Source organism: Rhinatrema bivittatum, chromosome 8, assembly GCF_901001135.1.
Source record: "Rhinatrema bivittatum chromosome 8, aRhiBiv1.1, whole genome shotgun sequence".
Classification (NCBI taxonomy): Eukaryota; Metazoa; Chordata; class Amphibia; order Gymnophiona; family Rhinatrematidae; genus Rhinatrema; species Rhinatrema bivittatum.
Window position 1 is genome coordinate 88,225,368 of NC_042622.1, and position 18,541 is coordinate 88,243,908.

Here is an 18,541-nt window from a genome sequence, read left to right on the forward strand (position 1 = left end):
TCTGGAAGCCAAAAAGGCTTTATGCACAAGAAGGACAAAATCCAGGGTTTTCCTGTAAATCATCCTGGTCTTGATCCAAAATATCATCAGGATCGGTAGGGACCGGCGATAACTCAGGGGGAAGCTCCCCCTCCCCCTAGCACTTGTCTGAGCTGCAGCAAAAGCGTTTAAAATGGCTGCCATCCCTGCACTGAGGGAGAAAGGATCAGCACTGAGCTCCCATGGAGCCGATCTTTTCAGCGCCCCTAGAGGCTTGGGCAATACTGCAGACCCTGAAAAAAAGCTGCCCTCCCCATCAGGCAGACAACGGGAGCAAATTCCAGCCCTAGAAAGCTGCGTGGAGGATTCTCCACATGCCACACACCAAGATGGCCGCGGCATCGTGGGGGGGGGGGGGGGGGGGAACGGCTCAAAAACCGTGAAAAACGCAGCAATTCAGGTGGGGAGGGGTCCTGGATTGCAGCAGGCTAAAAAAGAAAAATTTTGATTTTTTTTTTTTTTTTTTACCACAAGTGCTCAGGAACACCACAGGGTAAGAGAGGGACTGGACCACCAGTAATCTCTTCCCGGGCTGCTTACCTTGCTGGAGCCCCCGCGGGGTCACCAACCCCCGCTCCAATACCTGCTACCAGAGAGGATGAACCCGCAGGATCTCACAACCCTCCGGGAGGATAGGGAAAGAACTCCCTGCTGCGCAAGAACTTCTTCTTTTTTTTTTTTTTTTTTAAACTTGCTTGATTCACTACTGTATAGTTAGTTTAATTTTAGTTAACTTTAAGGGATAGCCTAACCCCAGACACAGGGCAAGTCTGAGGGTTTGCACCACCTCCATCTGCTGGAGATAGAAAACTACTGACGGGATGCAGGAGGCACACCGGGTTAAGTGAGGGTGCCTTCTCTGTCTCCACCTGCTGGAAGGGAGGCATAACCCACAGTTTGGACTGATCCGGATATGTACAGGGAAACCTAGACTCCAGGAACTCCCACTCCACTGTCAGCATATCCTGGATTGCTGAATGAATGAGAAAGGCTTTGCAAGGTTTCCTAATCCTTGTCAGAATGGGATTTCCTTAATTAGGGCCCCCAGCTCATCTGCCCTAAACAAATTCACAGCTGAGTCCCTAGCCTCCAGTTCTTCCTCACCTAAAGTCTCTTCCTGGGAAAAGCCCTCTTTGAAACCCCCCCCCCCCCCCGGGGTTCCACCTCTGGACTCTAATCTTCCCAGCCTGTAAGTGGCTTGGGCTTTTCCCCTGAAGGAGCCTTATTCTTCTTATCTTCATCTGGAGTTAGGCTTGGTGATTAGCCAAGATGAAGTCCGAGGAAAACTCAGACGCCTCCTCCCTTGGGGATTTTAGTCGCTGACGCTGCACCCTCTGAAGCTGTGGAGGAATGCCTTGACCGTCCTGAAACTTGTTCCAGAGATAGAGGAAAGGACACACTCCCTGGTGTGTGCCGTTCAATTAGCCCAGCCCCACCCCTTCCTCCCCCAGGGCCTGCTTTTCATTGTCACAATTGCAGCAGAAAGAGCTAGCGATGCTAGGGACCCGTCAGGACCCACACCTGGTGCACTTCCTCCCCTTGTCCATACCTGGGGCAGGCTGCAATGGTTCGGGCCGGGCTGCTTCTCTGCCCTTTTTTTTTTTTTATTATTATTCAGTTAGGCGACTTCGTTGGGAACCCAGGAGATCAAAACAACTGGTTGCCCTGGAGAGGGAAGATTAGACCTACGGAGGCTATCGTTCCGCGGAGTCACCATCCTGGCCCAGGCTCCTAAGGAAAGCGACCTTAGGAAAGACCGTTGCCCTGGGGCCCTACTTACACTGCTGGACCAGTAATATCTGTGCTCCATTCCATCTACTGGAGGCACAGACTACTGACTTCCCCTTTGCTGAGCCAGCCTTTATGGTAGTGATGTCAGACAGAAAGCTTTTGCACTCTGCTAGTGGGAGGAAGAATCCCACAGTTACTGGTCTGGCAGGACGAAGAGGAAAAGGATGTTATATAAAAAATGTAGCAATAAACTGGAGAATCAATAGTAAAAAAGCAGGGGTCTAATTTTTTAAAATATATTTTCATGGCGAGTGACAACACCAAATAGAGAGAAACATCATTTATTGCTAGGAGCTTAGGCACCTCACCTAGTCATCCTGACCATTTTCAGGGCAGTTGTAACCGTAGAAACCTGAAAAGATGAAATGCACAATATTAAGTAACACATTATTAAGAAAGGCCATATCAGCATCTTTGAAAAAGCACATGGAACAAGCCAACAGCAAATGTACCACTGGCAAATATAGTGGAACTTATTAAATAGGAAAATTGGTTACTACCTGCTAATTTTCATTCCTGTAGTACCACAGATCAGTCCAGACTCCAGGGTTTTGCCTTCCTGCCAGCAGATGGAGACAGAGAAAGTTTCACTGATAGTGTACATAATCCAGTATCCCACCTGCAGTCTCTCAGTATTGACCTGTACCCAAGCCAAGATGACAGCAACCACCATAAATTTCTAAGCAAACTCACTCTCCTCCAATAAGCCGGAAGAAGGTGAAGTTGCCCAAAAAGACAATAGAAAATTCGTTTCCCAAATTTAACATAAGCAATCAGCATTGAAAACCTTCAACAACTCCGCACTATAAACCAAACAACAGTACGACTGGTGGTCTCTCCCCACCCCAGTAAATGGGCGGGTCTCTGGACTGATCTGTGGTACTACAGGAACGAAAATTAGCAGGTAAAAACCAATTTTTCTTTCCCTTTACATACCTAGATCAGTCAAGATTCCTGGGATGCACCTAAGCTCCCCTTAACTCGGGTGGGACATAGAGTGTTCCACTTGTAGAACACTTTCACTAAAGCACATGGAAGCTGGATCCCTCACATCCAAATAATGCCTAGCAACAGTGTGCAACAACTTCCCAGTAGACGCCCAGCAAATTTCATGCGGAGACAACCCAGGAAGTTGCCTGAGAATGTGTCAAGTGCGTCCCTAACCCCCCCTGGCAGCGGGCACCCTTTAGAAATGTAAGTCGACTCGATTGCTTCCTTCAGCCACTGTACAACTGTAGCCTTAGATGACTTATTTCCCTTCTTTGAACCACTTCACAGTACAAAGAGGTGATGCAATCTACAGAAATCATAAGTGACCTTTAGATACCTCAATAATGCGTTCCTCCAATTTAACAGCCTAAGCTCCCCTGCGTGAGGCATAGAGGAATACAAATCCATAAAAGCTGGAAGCTCTATTGTCTAACTAAGATGGAACACCAAGACTACCTCAGGCAGAAAATAAGGCACCATGCATAAAGAAACCCCTGAATCAGACATCTGTAGGAAGGGATCACAACACGTCCATGCCTGGAGCTCTGAAATTCTCCTGCCTGAACAACTAACCACCAAGAAAACCACTTTAAGAGTCAAGTCCTTAACCGTAGTTCTCTTTAGTGATTCAAACCGAGCGTCACACAATCCTCTAAAGACTAGATTCAGATTCCAAGAAGGCCAAATGTTCTGCAACTGAGGACTCAAGTTCTTAGCTCCCCGAAAGAACCTTATAACATCCGGATATGCGGACAGAGGATACACTTGCACCTTACCCCAGAGACAACTCAGTGTTGCTACCTGGACTCTCAGAGAGTTAAAGGCTAGTCCCTTGACCAGAATCTTTCTGTAGAAAAGCCAAAATATGTGATATCATAGCCTAAACAGACTGAGGCTGCACTCCATCAACAGCAGACCAGGACTCGAAGATCCTCCAAATTCACACATACGTCAAGGATGTAAGTAGTCGCCTAGCCAGCAATAAGATGGAAATAATCGCTTCAGAATATCCCCTCTGTTTCAGTTGTCTCCTCTCAGAAGCGAAGCTGCGAGAGACATGAGGCTCCTGACCCAAAAATATTGGGCCCTGGTGGAAAACAGTCGACCAATATCCAAACCTCAGGGGCCTGTCTATGGCCATGTTGATCAGATCTGGGAAGCATGGTCGATGTGGCCACTCTGGAGCTACCGGGATCACATTGCCTGAATATTTCTCTTTCTGCTGTAATTCCTTGTCCACTAGAGGCCATTGGAAGGAAGACAAAGAAGAATCACTCAAGTCCATAGCAGCACTAGAGCACCGATTCCTTTTAACCATGTTCTGTTCAGCAGCTGTAAATCCGCGACACCTTGATATTCTCTTTAGTCAGGATAGCCCCATATTCTGTGAATGAGACACATCGCTGCCTCAGACAGCTCCCATTCCCTGGAGTCTAACTTTCTCCAACTGATAAAATCCGTTTGAATGTTGTTCTCTCCAGCGATGTGAGAGACTGCCAGCCATCCAAATGCTGTTCTGCTCAGAGAATCAACTCACAGGCTTCTCGAGCCCCTGCTTGATTCTTGGTTCTGCCTTGATGGTTGATGTAATCCACTGTCATTGCATTGTCTGATAGGATCTGTACTGGATGGCCGCAGACAGGCAAGCAATGTGAAATGCACCGCTCTTGTCTCTAACAGACTGATAATCCATGAAGCCTCCTGCTTTGATGACTGGCTCTGCACCAACTGATCTTGCCACACCGCCCTCCATCCAGAGAGGCTTGCATCGGTGGTGACTATTATCCAATTCAGAATCTCCAATTCCACACCACGCTCGAGACTGGTGCGAGTAAGCCACCATGAAAAACTGTCCCTGGCTTACCCCTCTAACAGAAGAGGAAGATGAAACTCTTCGAATAGCGGATTCCAGTGGGAGAGAAGAGCCCCCTGGAGATGCCGCATATGTGCGAATGCCCAATGCATTAATTCCAATGTCAATGCCATAGAACCCAAGACCTATAAATAGACCCAGACCCTGGGCACTGAAAGCTCTAGCAGAAACCTAATCTGACTCTGCAATCTCTCTCCGTGATAAACACTCTCTCCGCCAGTTTGTCGAACTGAGCTGCAGATACTCTAGAGTTTGTAAGAGGACTAAATGGCTCGTTGCTAGGTTCACCACCCATACTAGAGACTTCAAGCGCATCGGTACCTTTTGTACTGACAGTCGAAAGAGGTCATCTGATTTTGCACGAATGAGCCAGTCATCCACATATGGATACACCAACACACCCTCCTTTTGCAATGCGGCCGCCCCCACCATCATCACCTTGGTGAAGGTACATGGAGCCATCACCAGTCAAAGGGAAGGGATCAAAACCGAAAATGTTCTCTTAGGACCATGAACCTCAGGAATCTCTGGTGCTCCAGTCTGATGGCTATGTGCAGATATGCCTCTGTCAAGGTGAGAGAAGCCAAGAACTCTCCCTTACGTTCCACCACTATGAGGGAACTCAGTTTCCATGCGGAAATGGGGAACCTTAAGAGCCACATTTAACTTCTTTAAATCCATTATCTCTTGAATTAGATATGGGGGAAAAGAATCAGGATGCTTAACTTAAAATTGACCTCTGGGGGGCGCTATTGAGCGTGCGCAGGGGATGGACGTGTGAGGACTGAGCTCCTGACTGAGGGGTCCCTAAACCCTGATTATATGCGCGCACGTTTGATTTTTGGACTCTCGACTGTTGTTAATCTGGCACAGAGTTAATCGTGATGGCAGCGAAACGCAAAACAGCGGATTTAAAACAATACAGCTATCAAAAATTACTACCAGATCCACCCGCTGAAGGGGACTCGCTGATTCCTGGCTCCCAAGATGGCGATGGAGACGAGGAAAATCCGGTGGTCTTGGGCCCTGCCCTACAGATAGCTGATGTTATCAGCCGCGACGAGCTACGAGGGTGGTTTATGGACATTCGCAGGGATATGAAGCAACATAAAATGGAGCTCCTCGCCACGATGTCTGAGCTGAAGGAGGACATGGCAGCACTCGGGAATCGAGTTGATGAGCTAGAGCTCAGAGTCGAGGGCCATGCAGACAAAATGGCGTCGCACACTACGCATTATTTAAACCTGAAAAATGAAACCCAGGCTATACAGGACAAATTCGAGGATCTCGAGAATCGCTCGAGACGCAATAATATACGAATCCGAGGTGTCCCCGAGTCGGAGGACTATAAAGATGTGCCGGAGGTTGCTCGCAAAATCTGCTTGTTTTTTATCACTGGAGGTACTACACCGCAGTTAGCAGCATCTGCTTCGTCGGAGCCTGAACTTATTATTGACAGGGCGCACCGTGCGCTTGGTTTGAGATCTGATAATCAAGCGAGGGACATTATCTTATGCATCCGGGATTTTACACAGAAAACACGGATCTATGAAGCCGCTCGGGCGCAGAGCGTTTGGAAATGGGAGGGTCACAACATCTCCATTTATCAAGATCTGGCCCCCAGTACCTTACGCAAGCGTTTTGAATTACGGGAGGCCACCAGTGTGCTGCGGGGAGCCCAGATTCGGTATAGATGGACCTTTCCCTTTGGCTTGTTCTTCTCGCATCAAGGATCCTCATATCGGGTGAAATCTCTCTCAGAGGCAGCTGAAGCCTTGAAGTCGGCGGGACTCACAGTTAACTTTACGATCCCTAAGGCTCAGGCTGGCCCCTCTTCACGAGAGACTTATCCTCGTTGGCAAAGGGCGCCTAATGGACGTAGACGCCTTCGCCGACAGTCCTTGGCTCATGATACTACCATGGATGATCAGGGCTGAATAAGGTTTCGAGGAGACTGTTGCTCACAAATTTAATATAACCTGTTTTCATTGGGATGTTTTTGAATATCTGCTGATGGTATATTGTTTCTGAGTGCTGCTTATCATAATCGTATTTCTGACGAATTTACTAGCTTGTTTTGTAGTTTGTATTTGTTGCTCTCTGATGTTCTGATTACAATATTGTTGCTGTATGTTAATTTAACAGGGTGAGGGACCTCTATGGGGCTCGGACTTGCTATATGTTGATCTCCGAGCGCGCTAAGGCCCCCAAGGGGAGGGTAATCTGCCAGACTGGTTTGGCAGAAGGTAAACATGTAACGGGGATTTTGGGGGAACACTACCATGTTCGTTTTCATGAATCTTGGAGGACAGCAGCTCTAGAGAACATTGGATTAATACGAAATGTGGGGAATGCATGTGGGGATGCTATATTAGCAATTTACTTAAGGTGTCATGCTTAGAATGCTAACTCTGAATGTCAAGGGCCTGCGGACTCATAGGAAGCGACAATTACTTTTCCAGGAATTGTGTAATTTGCGCATTGACTTGGCGCTGATTCAGGAGACGCACTTGAGACCTAGACACGTGAAGTATTTAAGCCATAAAAACTTCCCGACACAGATACATGCAGCCAGCTCCTTGGGTTCTAAATATGCAGGGGTAGCTATATTATTATCTGCGCACATCCCTCATGAAGTTTTAAATTCCTACACGGACCCTGATGGTCGCATAGCAATCTTAACCCTGCGATTGGGAAAGGTTTTACTAACGATTGTTAATGTTTACGCCCCCAACTCAGCCCAGCTGCAATTTATACGGGGTCTTGAGGCTTGTCTGACTCTCCATACAGATCACCAGTTGCTTGTGGGAGGCGACTTCAACCTAACCCCGAGGCCTCACTTAGATGCATCCCATGTGACGACTGTCTCTCAGGGGCCCACTAGACGCAGCCTTCTTCATTTACTGGAGTCATGGAATGTAGTTGATGTGTGGCGGCAGCGGTCTCCGAGATCTCGACAATATACATTTTACTCACAGGCCCATGCCTCATATACACGTATTGACTACCTCTTTGTTGATAAACGACTGCAGAATAATGTGCGCAGGGTGGAGATTGAACCGATCACTTGGAGTGATCATGCCCCGGTGTGGATGGATCTTAATCTGATGGAGACTCCCAGGGGCAACCGCTATTGGCGCCTCAATGAAAGCCTATTAGAGGATGAGCAGTATATCAAACAGGCAGAGCGGTCCTTACAAGAATTCTTTCACCACCAGGGCGCCGGCACCTCTCCACCTTCAATTATCTGGGAATGCTCCAAGGCCTTTATTCGTGGAGAGCTTATCTCCCGTGCGTCTTACTGTAAACGCCTAAGGGAAGAAAAACGGACAACGCTGCTTCGGGATATCACAGAACTCACACGTCAACACATGCGGAGCCCCAATGCCTCCCTTTATAAAAAGCTGTCGGAGGTTCGGCATGCTCTGCAGTTATTGGATTCAGCGCAAATTGCTCATGCTTTGAATATTACGAGGCAAATGTACTTTGAGGGGGGCAATAAGGCCGGTCGCCTACTAGCTCGGCGACTTAAAGGAGTCTTGTTGCAAAACAGTATTGCCAAAATTAAGAACGCTCAGGGTCTCCTGATGACTGATACAGCGGATATCCAGCAGAGTTTCACTAACTTTTATGCTGAGCTTTATAAATCTCGACAAGACATTCAATTACAGGATATCGAAGATTACTTGGCAACAGCGGATCTGCCGACTCTAACGGAGTCCCAGCGAGCACTGTTGGATAAACCGATTACTTTGATGGAAGCTCATCAAGCAATTAAACTCCTCAAATCTGGCAAGGCTCCGGGGCTGGATGGCCTTACTAGTAAATACTATAAGACTTTTGCAGACACTTTGGTGTCACCTCTAGTTGCTATGTTTAACAGTTTGCGAAGTGGTGCGCACTTGGGGCCACAATCCAACACCGCTGGCATTTCAGTCATTGCTAAACCGGGAAAGGACCCTTCTCTTTGCGGGTCGTATAGGCCCATCTCCCTTATCAACCTGGATCTAAAACTGCTGGCCCGTATCCTTGCGGTGCGGCTTAACTCTCTGCTCCCGTCTCTAGTTCATACAGATCAAGCGGGCTTTATTCCAGGCCGGTCCGCCTCCGATAACGTGCGACGAGCAATAGATCTAATTTGGTGGACTCGAAAAGAAAACATTCCAAGTATCTTGTTGGCTGTCGACGCTGAAAAAGCGTTCGACATGGTTCATTGGCCTTTCCTCTTCCATACTCTTGCTAAGATGGGGTTCGGTGACTACTTTCTACAGTGGATCCATCAACTATACGACTGTCCAAAGGCCCAAGTGAAGGTCAATGGAGGCTATGGGGACAGTTTTCCTATCGAGCGAGGCACGAGACAGGGTTGCCCGCTATCGCCCCTGCTTTTTGCTCTTTTTTTGGAGCCCTTCACCACTATCGTCAGAGCAGCTACCGACATTACAGGAGTGCAACTGGGTGCCCATAATTATAAACTGACACTTTTCGCTGACGACATCCTTTTTACGTTAACTCATCCCCGCTCATCGCTACCTGCCGTGTTGACAGCCATTCAGCGATTTAGTGCGGTCTCGGGTTTCAAAGTCAACCTTGAGAAGTCGGAAATACTGAACCTAAACCTGCCTGCTCCATCTGTTCGAGATCTTCAGGGTAGCTTGCCTTTTCGTTGGACGGTTAAACCCTTAAAATACCTGGGAGTTTACTTGGGGGCAGATGTTCACCAATTGTATCACATTAATTATATACCGTTGCTTAAGGCTATTGAGAGTGATCTGCTCCGCTGGTACCAGACTCCTCATTCCTGGCTCGGGCGCATAGCCATCATCAAGATGAACGTCCTTCCTAGATTATTATATCTTTTCAATACGCTACCCATCTACTTGACCAATAGCATTCTTCGCACACTTCAGAGGAAGATATTTGATTTCATTTGGCGGAAAAGACCGCCCAGGGTGGCGCGGACAGTACTATATCGTTCCAAGGCCACGGGAGGTCTGGGAGTACCGAATTTGGAGTGGTACTACGCGGCTGCGCAGTTAAGGACGGTCATTCAACTACAAAATAGATCACTTAGTACAACACCTTGGCAAGATATTGAACAACATATAGTGGGGCACATGAGCCTTCGCGACCTGTTTTGGCAGCCTCGCCCGACGTGGCGCTTGGTGCTTACTATTTCTCCCCCCCTTGCCACTACAATCAAGGTGTGGACTCGCTGGAAGTTGAAGATCGTGGGATCTCGTCCGTACCATTTTTCATCGGGCCTCTTTCATAATACTCACTTTTCACCAGGTTTACCTAGCAATGCCTTTGCAGTGTGGAAATCCCTGGATATCTTGAACATCGGCGAGTTGTTAAAGGACAGTCGGTTAATACCATATCCAATCTTGCAAGCTAAATACCCGACGGTACAGTTGCCATTTTTGGAATATGCTCAATTGAGACATTTTATTGACACTATCCTAAAAAAAGATCAGCTGACCCCGACGAGGACCATGTTTGAATCATATTGTTCATCCGCCTATGGACTTAAAAAGTCAATCTCCAAAATCTATCTACTATTGCAGGGAGCGCCAACGACGAAGCTTGGGTGCTCCTCAGCTTGGGAAGCGGATCTTAATTTGAACTGGTCGGTGGAGGACTGGGAGGATCGCTTTTTGAATGCGCGCAGATGCTCTTTATCCGCAAACCTTCAAGAGCATTGTTTTAAGATGTTGTACCGATGGCATTATGTTCCTTCGAGGCTGTTTAAGATGTTTCCCACATCCTCTGCTGACTGTTGGCGCCAGTGTGGTCAACTAGGGACATATTTGCACATATGGTGGAGCTGTCCCATTGTTATTCCATTTTGGCAGGAGATTACCAAATGGCTTTCCTTGCTGGTGGGAAAGGAGGTGCCACTTGACCCTTCCTGTGCTCTTCTTGGCGCATCAATAGAAGGCCTTTCCCTTCCTCTGCAGCGCCTCTGCCAACAGACATATATGGTGTCACGTCTCGCCTTGGCCCATAACTGGCGTAGCACTACTTTACCTGTTTTGAACATCATTGTTAAACGTCTCCATAAAATACAAGTTCTGGAACATATCACAGCTGTAAGGCGACATCGCATACCCTCCTATCAGGCTGTATGGAACCCTTTCATGCAGTGGTATGAGACTTATGACTCTCGTTAACCACTGGGGTCTGCAGACACCTTAGACATTCTTATTTTCTGTTTATTTTAAGTTATAACTTTGAGATGGTTAGCCTATTATTCATTCTTTGTACTACTGTTTTTCAATTGTAAGCGTCCCTAGCTCTTGAACGCAGTGTATAAAGCTAATTTACGATGCGTGATCCAATGATACCTATTGACCAATGACTGTAGTTTTAGTTGTATACGTGGTGGTGGGGGGGGAGGGAGGGGGACAGATCACTTGTGTACCAGTATGATGTTGGAGGTTAAATGTACTCATGCGGAGGGTACACTGAATGCTTGTACTTCTCTTTGTTTGCTAATAAAAGCTTTAATACAAAAAAAAAAATTGACCTCTGGCCACATTAAGAGAGTTCAGGGCCTGAGTCAAACTTAGCAAGACATCTCTGTGAAAAACAAAAAAATCTGAGCAGAGTCTGAAGTGGCTCTCAATCATATGCAATTTCTCCCTCTTCTAGAGGTGAGAAAGTCAATTCCCCTTAGGAATCTTCCGATGTCTCATGATCCACACCCCCTTGAACATTACCAAGGACAGCCTCCCTGCGGCATTTGCCTGCTATTACTGACAAATGGGAGGCCTGAGCACACAACCCCTACATAGTAGGTTGCTTTGCCTTCGCTAGGCACCCCTGCAGAAAGGTCTGCAGGCCCTGGAAACATTCCACCCAGGAGGAGGATGGAGTTATACCAAAGCCCATAGGCCCAAACTTGCTCTCTCCAATCTCTCTCTCTCGGGGAAGCTTCTGCCCTCTGAAACATGGGAGGAGAAGTGACTGTTGCCTCACCTCCCACTCCACTCCCCTCCAGAGACACTATAGGCCGAGGGGATGCCCCAACATCAGCAAAAGCTGTGGTAGTCAAAAGAAAATTGGTTCTTACCTGATAATTTTCATTCCTGTAGTACCACAGATCAGTCCAGACCGTGGGTTATGCCTCTCTTCCAGCAGATGGAGACAGTGAAAAACTTGAAGGGCACCCTCACTTATACTGAAGGGATGCAGTGTTGCGTTAGTTGGTCTCAGACGGCTTCGATCGCTGTGCCTCACCTTTCTCTCTGCTCTCCCCGCCAGCCTTGGGAAGATGGCTACAGCCACGTCTGCATGCCGCTCTCTCCGGCGTCCCCGGAACGGCAATGGCAAGGCTATCCGCCACCCACGTCTTTATCCACGTCATGGCAGGAACCTCTAGGGCAGTCCCCTCGAGTGACGTCACGCCATCCGAATATTTAGCCTGCCCTTCGTTAGCTAACAACTCGAGTTAGCAAGGATTGGACTTGTCCGGTCTAAGCTACTCTGCCGCTTCTCTGCTGCCGCTGGAAGCTCTCTCTGCCCTTTGGGGTAATTCTCTAACCTGGGTACCCGCTCCTCAGGCTCCCTTTGCTTTCTTTCAGGTACCTATCAAGGATCAGGTACTTGCTCCTCGAGGGCCTGCTCTCCCTGCCTGTATTCAACTACTTCTGCCTGCTGGGATCTCCAACTATACAGCTACCAACTAGCAGACCGATACAGTAAAGTCCCGCGCGCACCGGCCACTTGCTGGTGCGCGCGATTCAGTATTTAAATTAGGCCCGGCGGTAAAAACGGGCAAAAGGAGGCGCTAGGGACACTAGCGCGTCCCTAGCGCTTCCTTTTTGACAGGAGCGGCGGCTGTCAGCAGGTTTGACAGTCGACGCTCAATTTTGCCGGTGTCTGTTCTCGAGCCCGCTGATAGCCACGGGCTCGGAAACCGGACGCCAGCAAAATTGAGCGTCCAGTTTTCAGCCCAACAGCCGCGGGCCGAATTCAAATTTTTTTTTTTTTTAACTTTTTTTACTCTTCGGGACCTCCGACTTAATATCGCCATGATATTAAGTTGGAGGGTGCACAGAAAAGCAGTTTTTACTGTTTTTTCTGTGCGCTTTCCCGGTGCCGGAAGAAATTAGCGCCTACCTTTGGGTAGGCGCTAATTTCTGAAAGTAAAATGTGCAGCTTGGCTGAACATTTTACTTTCTGAATCGCGCGCGCATACCTAATAGGGCCATCAACATGCATTTGCATGTTGAGGGCGCTATTAGCTTTGGCGGGTTGGACGCGTGTTTTCTGCCCCTTATTGAATAAGGGGTAAGGGAAAACGCGTTTCCAACGACAGGCTAACAGGTTGTACTGTATCGGCCTGTTAGTGAGTACTCTACATTGTCAGTCTATCTCATCTACAGATCAGCACTAGGAACCTGCATTCTGCAGTCCCTATACTATCATTGCGAGATGGGTCTCCTCCACCGAGGGTCCCTGGACTGCTGCCTCACTACTGCCACCTCTGGTGGTATCTTTCTGCTGTATAATAAAAGACATCTCTGTGTTTGCGTGTCTAGAGTCTAGCCTAGTACTGTTGATCCTCACGGGGCTCCTCCCTGTGGGCATGGTCATTACCACACAGTACCCAAGAATCCACTCCAACACCTCAAAACCATAACATGCAGGAGGCACACCAGGTTAAGTGAGGGTGCCCATCAAGTTTTTCTCTGACTCCATCTGCTGGGAGGCATAAACCACGGTCTGGACTAATCCGTGGTACTACAGGAATGAAAATTATCAGGTAAAAACCAATTTTCTTTTCCCTGTATGTACCCGGATCAGTCCAGACCATGGGATGTACCAAAGCTTCCCTAAACCAGGTGGGACCTGGCGAATCCTGCGCGCAGTACGCCACTGCCAAAATTGCAGTTTTCTGGAGCCTGAACATTCAAACAGTAGTGGCGAGCAAAAGTACGGAGTGTCTTCCAAGTAGCAGCTCTGCAAATCTCTTGGGGCGAAACCAACTGGCATTCGGCCCACAAAGCCGCTTGAGAACTAATATAATGTGCTTTCAGGTCCTCTGGAACGGATCGACCTTTACAAATGTACGCAGATGAAATTGCTTCTCTCAACCAGTGTGCAAATGTCTTAGAAGCTTTCTGACCTCTCCTGGGACTGCTCCAAAGGACAAATAAATGATCTGACAGTCTGAAAGAATTCGTGACCTCCAAATAGCGTAACAAAGATCGTCGCACGTCTAAGCAACGAAGCTCCCTTGCGTGCAGATCATTCTCAGACAAATTTGGAAACGCCAGAAGCTCAACCAACTGACTCAAATGGAAGGTTGAGACCACCTTTGGCAAAAAAGACAGGACTGCTCGAAGAGAAACCCCAGAGTCAGAAATTCTCAAAAAAGGTTCCCTACAAGAGAAAGCCTGCAACTCAGAAACTCTGCGAGCCGAGCAGATAGCTACCAAGCTACCACATCTTCAATGTGAGGTCCTTTAACATCACCTTTTTAATGGGTTTAAAAGGCCGATCACACAAGACACGAAGATCCAAGTTAAGACTCCACAACGGACATATGGGGCGGACAGGAGGCTTCAAATGCCTTACTCCTCTGAGGAAATGCACCACATCCGGATGTGATGCCACCGAGCTGTCGACCAGAATACCTAGGGCCGCTACCTGAACCCAGAGGGAATTGAAAGACAAGCCCTTGGCCAATCCACTTTGCAAGAAACTCAACATCTGAGCAATAGTAGCATGTCTGGGCAGAATCTCTCGCTCATGACACCATGTCTCAAATACTCTCCATACCTGAACGTATGAGACAGAAGTAGACGACTTTCTAGCTTGCAGTAGCGTAGTGATATCCTCCTCCAAGTACCCTTTCTTCCTCAATCTCCTCCTTTCAAAAGCCAGGCCGCTAGACAAAAGTGATCTGCCTGGTTGAAAAATATAGGACACTGATGAAGAAGACGGGGTAGATGTCAGAGTCGTAGTGGTCTGTCCACCACCAGATTGATTAGATCCGCGAACCACAGACGCCAGGGCCATTCAGGAGCCACTAGGATCATGCTCCCCGGGTGAACTTCCATCCTGCGAAGAACTTTGCCCACCAGTGGCCAAGGAGGAAATACGTACAGGAGAACTGAGGCCGGCCAGGGAAGAACCAGCACATCAATTCTCTCTGCACCGTGATCCCTTCGGCGACTGAAGAATCATGGAGCCTTGGCATTGTCTGGCGTTGCTATCAAGTCCATGAGGGGAGTTCCCCACCTGTGGGAAATTAGATCCACTGCTTGGTCCGAAACCTCCCACTCTCCTGGATCTATGCGCTATCGATTTTGGAAGTCTGCTTGTATGTTGTCCTTCCTTGCAATGTGATATGCCGTCATCCGGGGACCTTCCAGGCAAGCCTGACCCTCCCCGCATGCTGGGACCGCCTCCCCGACGTCACCTCGGCCGGCCCCCTTCGTTACAAAAGTAGGCCGCGACCGCAGACGGCCCTCCTCGACAGCTCGCAGGTCTCACCTCCGCTCCCCTGCTCTGCACGATCGGTGCTGGCCCATCGAGGTCAGGAGCAGGCCTCAAAACCGACACACGCCGCAACCGCCACCATCCGGGGACCATCCAGGCAAGCCAGACCCTCCCCACATGCTGGGACCGCCTCCCCAACATCACCTCGGCCGGCCCCCTTCGTTACAAAAGTAGGCTGCGACCGCAGGCGTCGCGCGCACAAGGAGCGCGACCAAAGGGGCCTGCCCCTTTGTGCGCCCCTTAGTGCCGCCACTTACAAGCCACTTCCCTTCTTCCCTGCTCATCCAGCCTCTAAACCTGACGCCCCCTCCTTCTTCCCCCCCCAATTAGAGCTGCAGCTACAGCTTCCCCAACAGCAAATCCCCTCAAGAACTCCAGCTAATCCCCACCAGAGAAACCTCCTGCGCCACTCCCCCCGAGATAGAACAACCTTTCCCCGCCTTACTCTTAACCCCCTCACCCCCCCTCGAAGCTGATCCCTCCTCTACCCATTGTCTTTCTGTATCCTAAACCAGAACAAACCCCCACACAATGTTGTCAACTCTAACCATCCCCATACTTAAATACACCTCACGCAACCTCAGTAAACCCCTCACTATCACCCCACCCAACTATACAAGATCTCTGATCCCCATCATGACATCCCCCTCACACAATTTATGGGCCTCGCATTATTCTCCCTAATACTTTTCAATGTGAAAAAGACTCACATTCTAAATGATATCCTTATAGACTCTAAACCAGACCTTTGTGCCATCACTGAAACATGGCTCAAACAAACTGACATCACACTCCTAAACCAACTACCCACGCACACACATGACATTTTCTCCATACCCCGACCCAAAAAAAAAAAAAGAGGAGGTGGCATTCTCCTTGCTGCCAAAAAAGACCTTAGACTAAGTTCTCAAATAGTCAACACCGCCCCCAAATATGAAACTGGATTCTTTAAATCTTCCCAGCTTCAAATATGCCTAATCTACACCCCACCTGGACTCCTGGAAAGCAACGCCTCCCCCCTCATTGAATTTTTTGCAGAAAACATAGACCTTGATTTACCGACCATCATACTTGGAGAATTCAATCTCCACGTAGATAACCGCCCCCCTCTCACCCTCATGTGAAGCCTTCATCTCCTCCCTCGACGCAATGGGCTTTAAACAAATTATAAACTTTCCCACCCATAAAGCAGGCCACACACTTGATCTGATTTTCACCAACTCTAACATAATCACCACCCAAACTCCCACCAGCTTCCCTGTCCCCTGGTCTGACCACACTCTTATAAATACCATGCTCTCTATAAAGAAAACCACTCCCAGCCCAACACCTCACAGCCACTCCTTCCAAGTCGGTAAAACTTGCACCAGAGATGATTTAATCGCCACATGCACAGACATCCCCAATAAAATTGACCTTTCAAACACAAGCTCCGCTCTGTCCTCCTGGTATAACATCACCAATGACACTGCCAATAAAATCTGTCTCCTCACAACAAAAACAATAAACCCATCCCGCAACAACAGAAAGCCATGGTACACACCTGAATTTTAAAAAAAACTGAAAAATGATTTAAGAAATAAAGAAAGACATTGGCGAAAGCACCCTTCACCTGCATTGCTTGCCTCCTACAAAGCTTCCATGCACTCCTACAGAATCACCATCCTAAAAACTAATCGCAACTTCTATGCCCTGAAAATCCACGACTTCCAATACAATGCCAAAGCCCTCTTCTCCATTATCTCCGACCTCACTAAAACTCCCTCAACACACTCCCCTGACTCTGACTCCACAAGCAAATGCAACGACATTGCCCTTTTCTTCCATAACAAAATCTCCAAGCTTACCGCAAACTTTCCCGCTGACACCTTCAACTCCAACCTCCTCTCTATAAACCCACCTGCCAGCCTCGACTCCCTTGAAAACACCTCGTCCTCTGAAATAGAAGCCCTACTAAAGAAAACCAAACCCTCCTCCCACCCAACTGACTATTCCCACCAAACTCCTATTAACCATTACCAACTTAATAGCGAAACCCCTATCCGAGATCATCAACTGCTCCCTCACACAAGGACACGTCCCCCCCCACCCTAAAACAAGCAGTTGTCAAACCCATTCTAAAAAAAACCCAATCTCGACCCCACAGAACCCTCTAATTTTCGACCAATCTCTGTCTAACCTACCATTTCAAGCCAAAATCACTGAAAAAATAGTCAACACCCGCCTATCGGAACACCTAGATAACCATAAAATCTTATCCTCATCACAATTTGGCTTCCGTAAATTCTTCAGCACAGAAACTCTCCTACTAACACTCACTGACACCATACTCAAAGGCATAGACAAAGGGCACTCCTACCTCCTAGCAAATCTTGACATCTCATCCGTGTTTGTCACCATAAGCCACAAAATTCTGTTAAACCTACTCTCTGACATCGGCATCACTGGAACAGCACTACTATGGTTTAAATCCTACCTTGAAAATAGACAATTCAAGGTCAAGCTGGGCAGCAACGAATCTGATCCTATTAACCTACCCCGAGGCGTACCTCAAGGCTCCACACTATCCTCTACCCTCTTCAATATCTACATGATACCCCTCTGCAAACTATTATCTAACCTAGGTATTACCCATTTCGTATATGCGGCCAAATCCTCATCCCCATCACTGACTCCCTACCTAATGCCTTAAAGATCTGGGACAACTGCCTCACCGCAATCAATCAACTCCTCACCAACATGACCTTGCGCGTAACACCACCAAAACAGAACTACTGGTCATCTCCTCTGATGCCCACCCCTTATCCTTCACAGACTCCAATTCATCGACCCCCCCCCAATACCCTTCTCCCCACATACACGCAACCTGGGCGTCACCATCGACACTTAACTAAATCTAAAAGCTTTCATAAAATCCACCCTAAAAGAATGCTACTTCAAACTTCATGTTTTAAAGAAGCTAAGACCTCTCCTACATGGCAATGACTTTAGAACCGTCCTCCAGACCATAATCTTCTCCAAGATCGACTATTGTAACTCCCTCCTCCTGGGCCTCCCCGCCTCCACCATCAAACCCCTACAACTGCTACAGAATGCTGTCAGAATACTCACCAATGCACGCAAGATTGACCACATCACTCCCATCCTAAGTAATCTACACTGGCTCCCTATTTCCTCAAAAATTCGCTACAAAAGCCTCTCACTTATTCACAAGACCCTATACAATGAAAACATACAATGGCTACACGATTCCCTCCACTTCCATACATCCAGCAGACCCACCAGAGCCGCCTATCAAGGAACACTCTACATACCATCCCCTAAACTCACTCATCT

The 18,541-nt window shown here is 48.1% G+C and overlaps 1 protein-coding gene across 5 annotated transcripts in view; it reads right to left on the minus strand.

Annotated features, from left to right (window-relative positions):
• Positions 1 to 18,541, minus strand: part of DDX31 (DEAD-box helicase 31) — a 147,228-nt gene that overhangs the window by 117,152 nt on the left and 11,535 nt on the right. For all 5 annotated transcript variants that reach the window (XM_029614155.1, XM_029614154.1, XM_029614152.1 and 2 more), the window contains one exon: positions 2,139 to 2,182. In XM_029614155.1, coding sequence (XP_029470015.1) covers positions 2,139 to 2,182 — 44 coding nt within the window. The remainder of the gene's footprint in view (positions 1 to 2,138; positions 2,183 to 18,541) is intronic.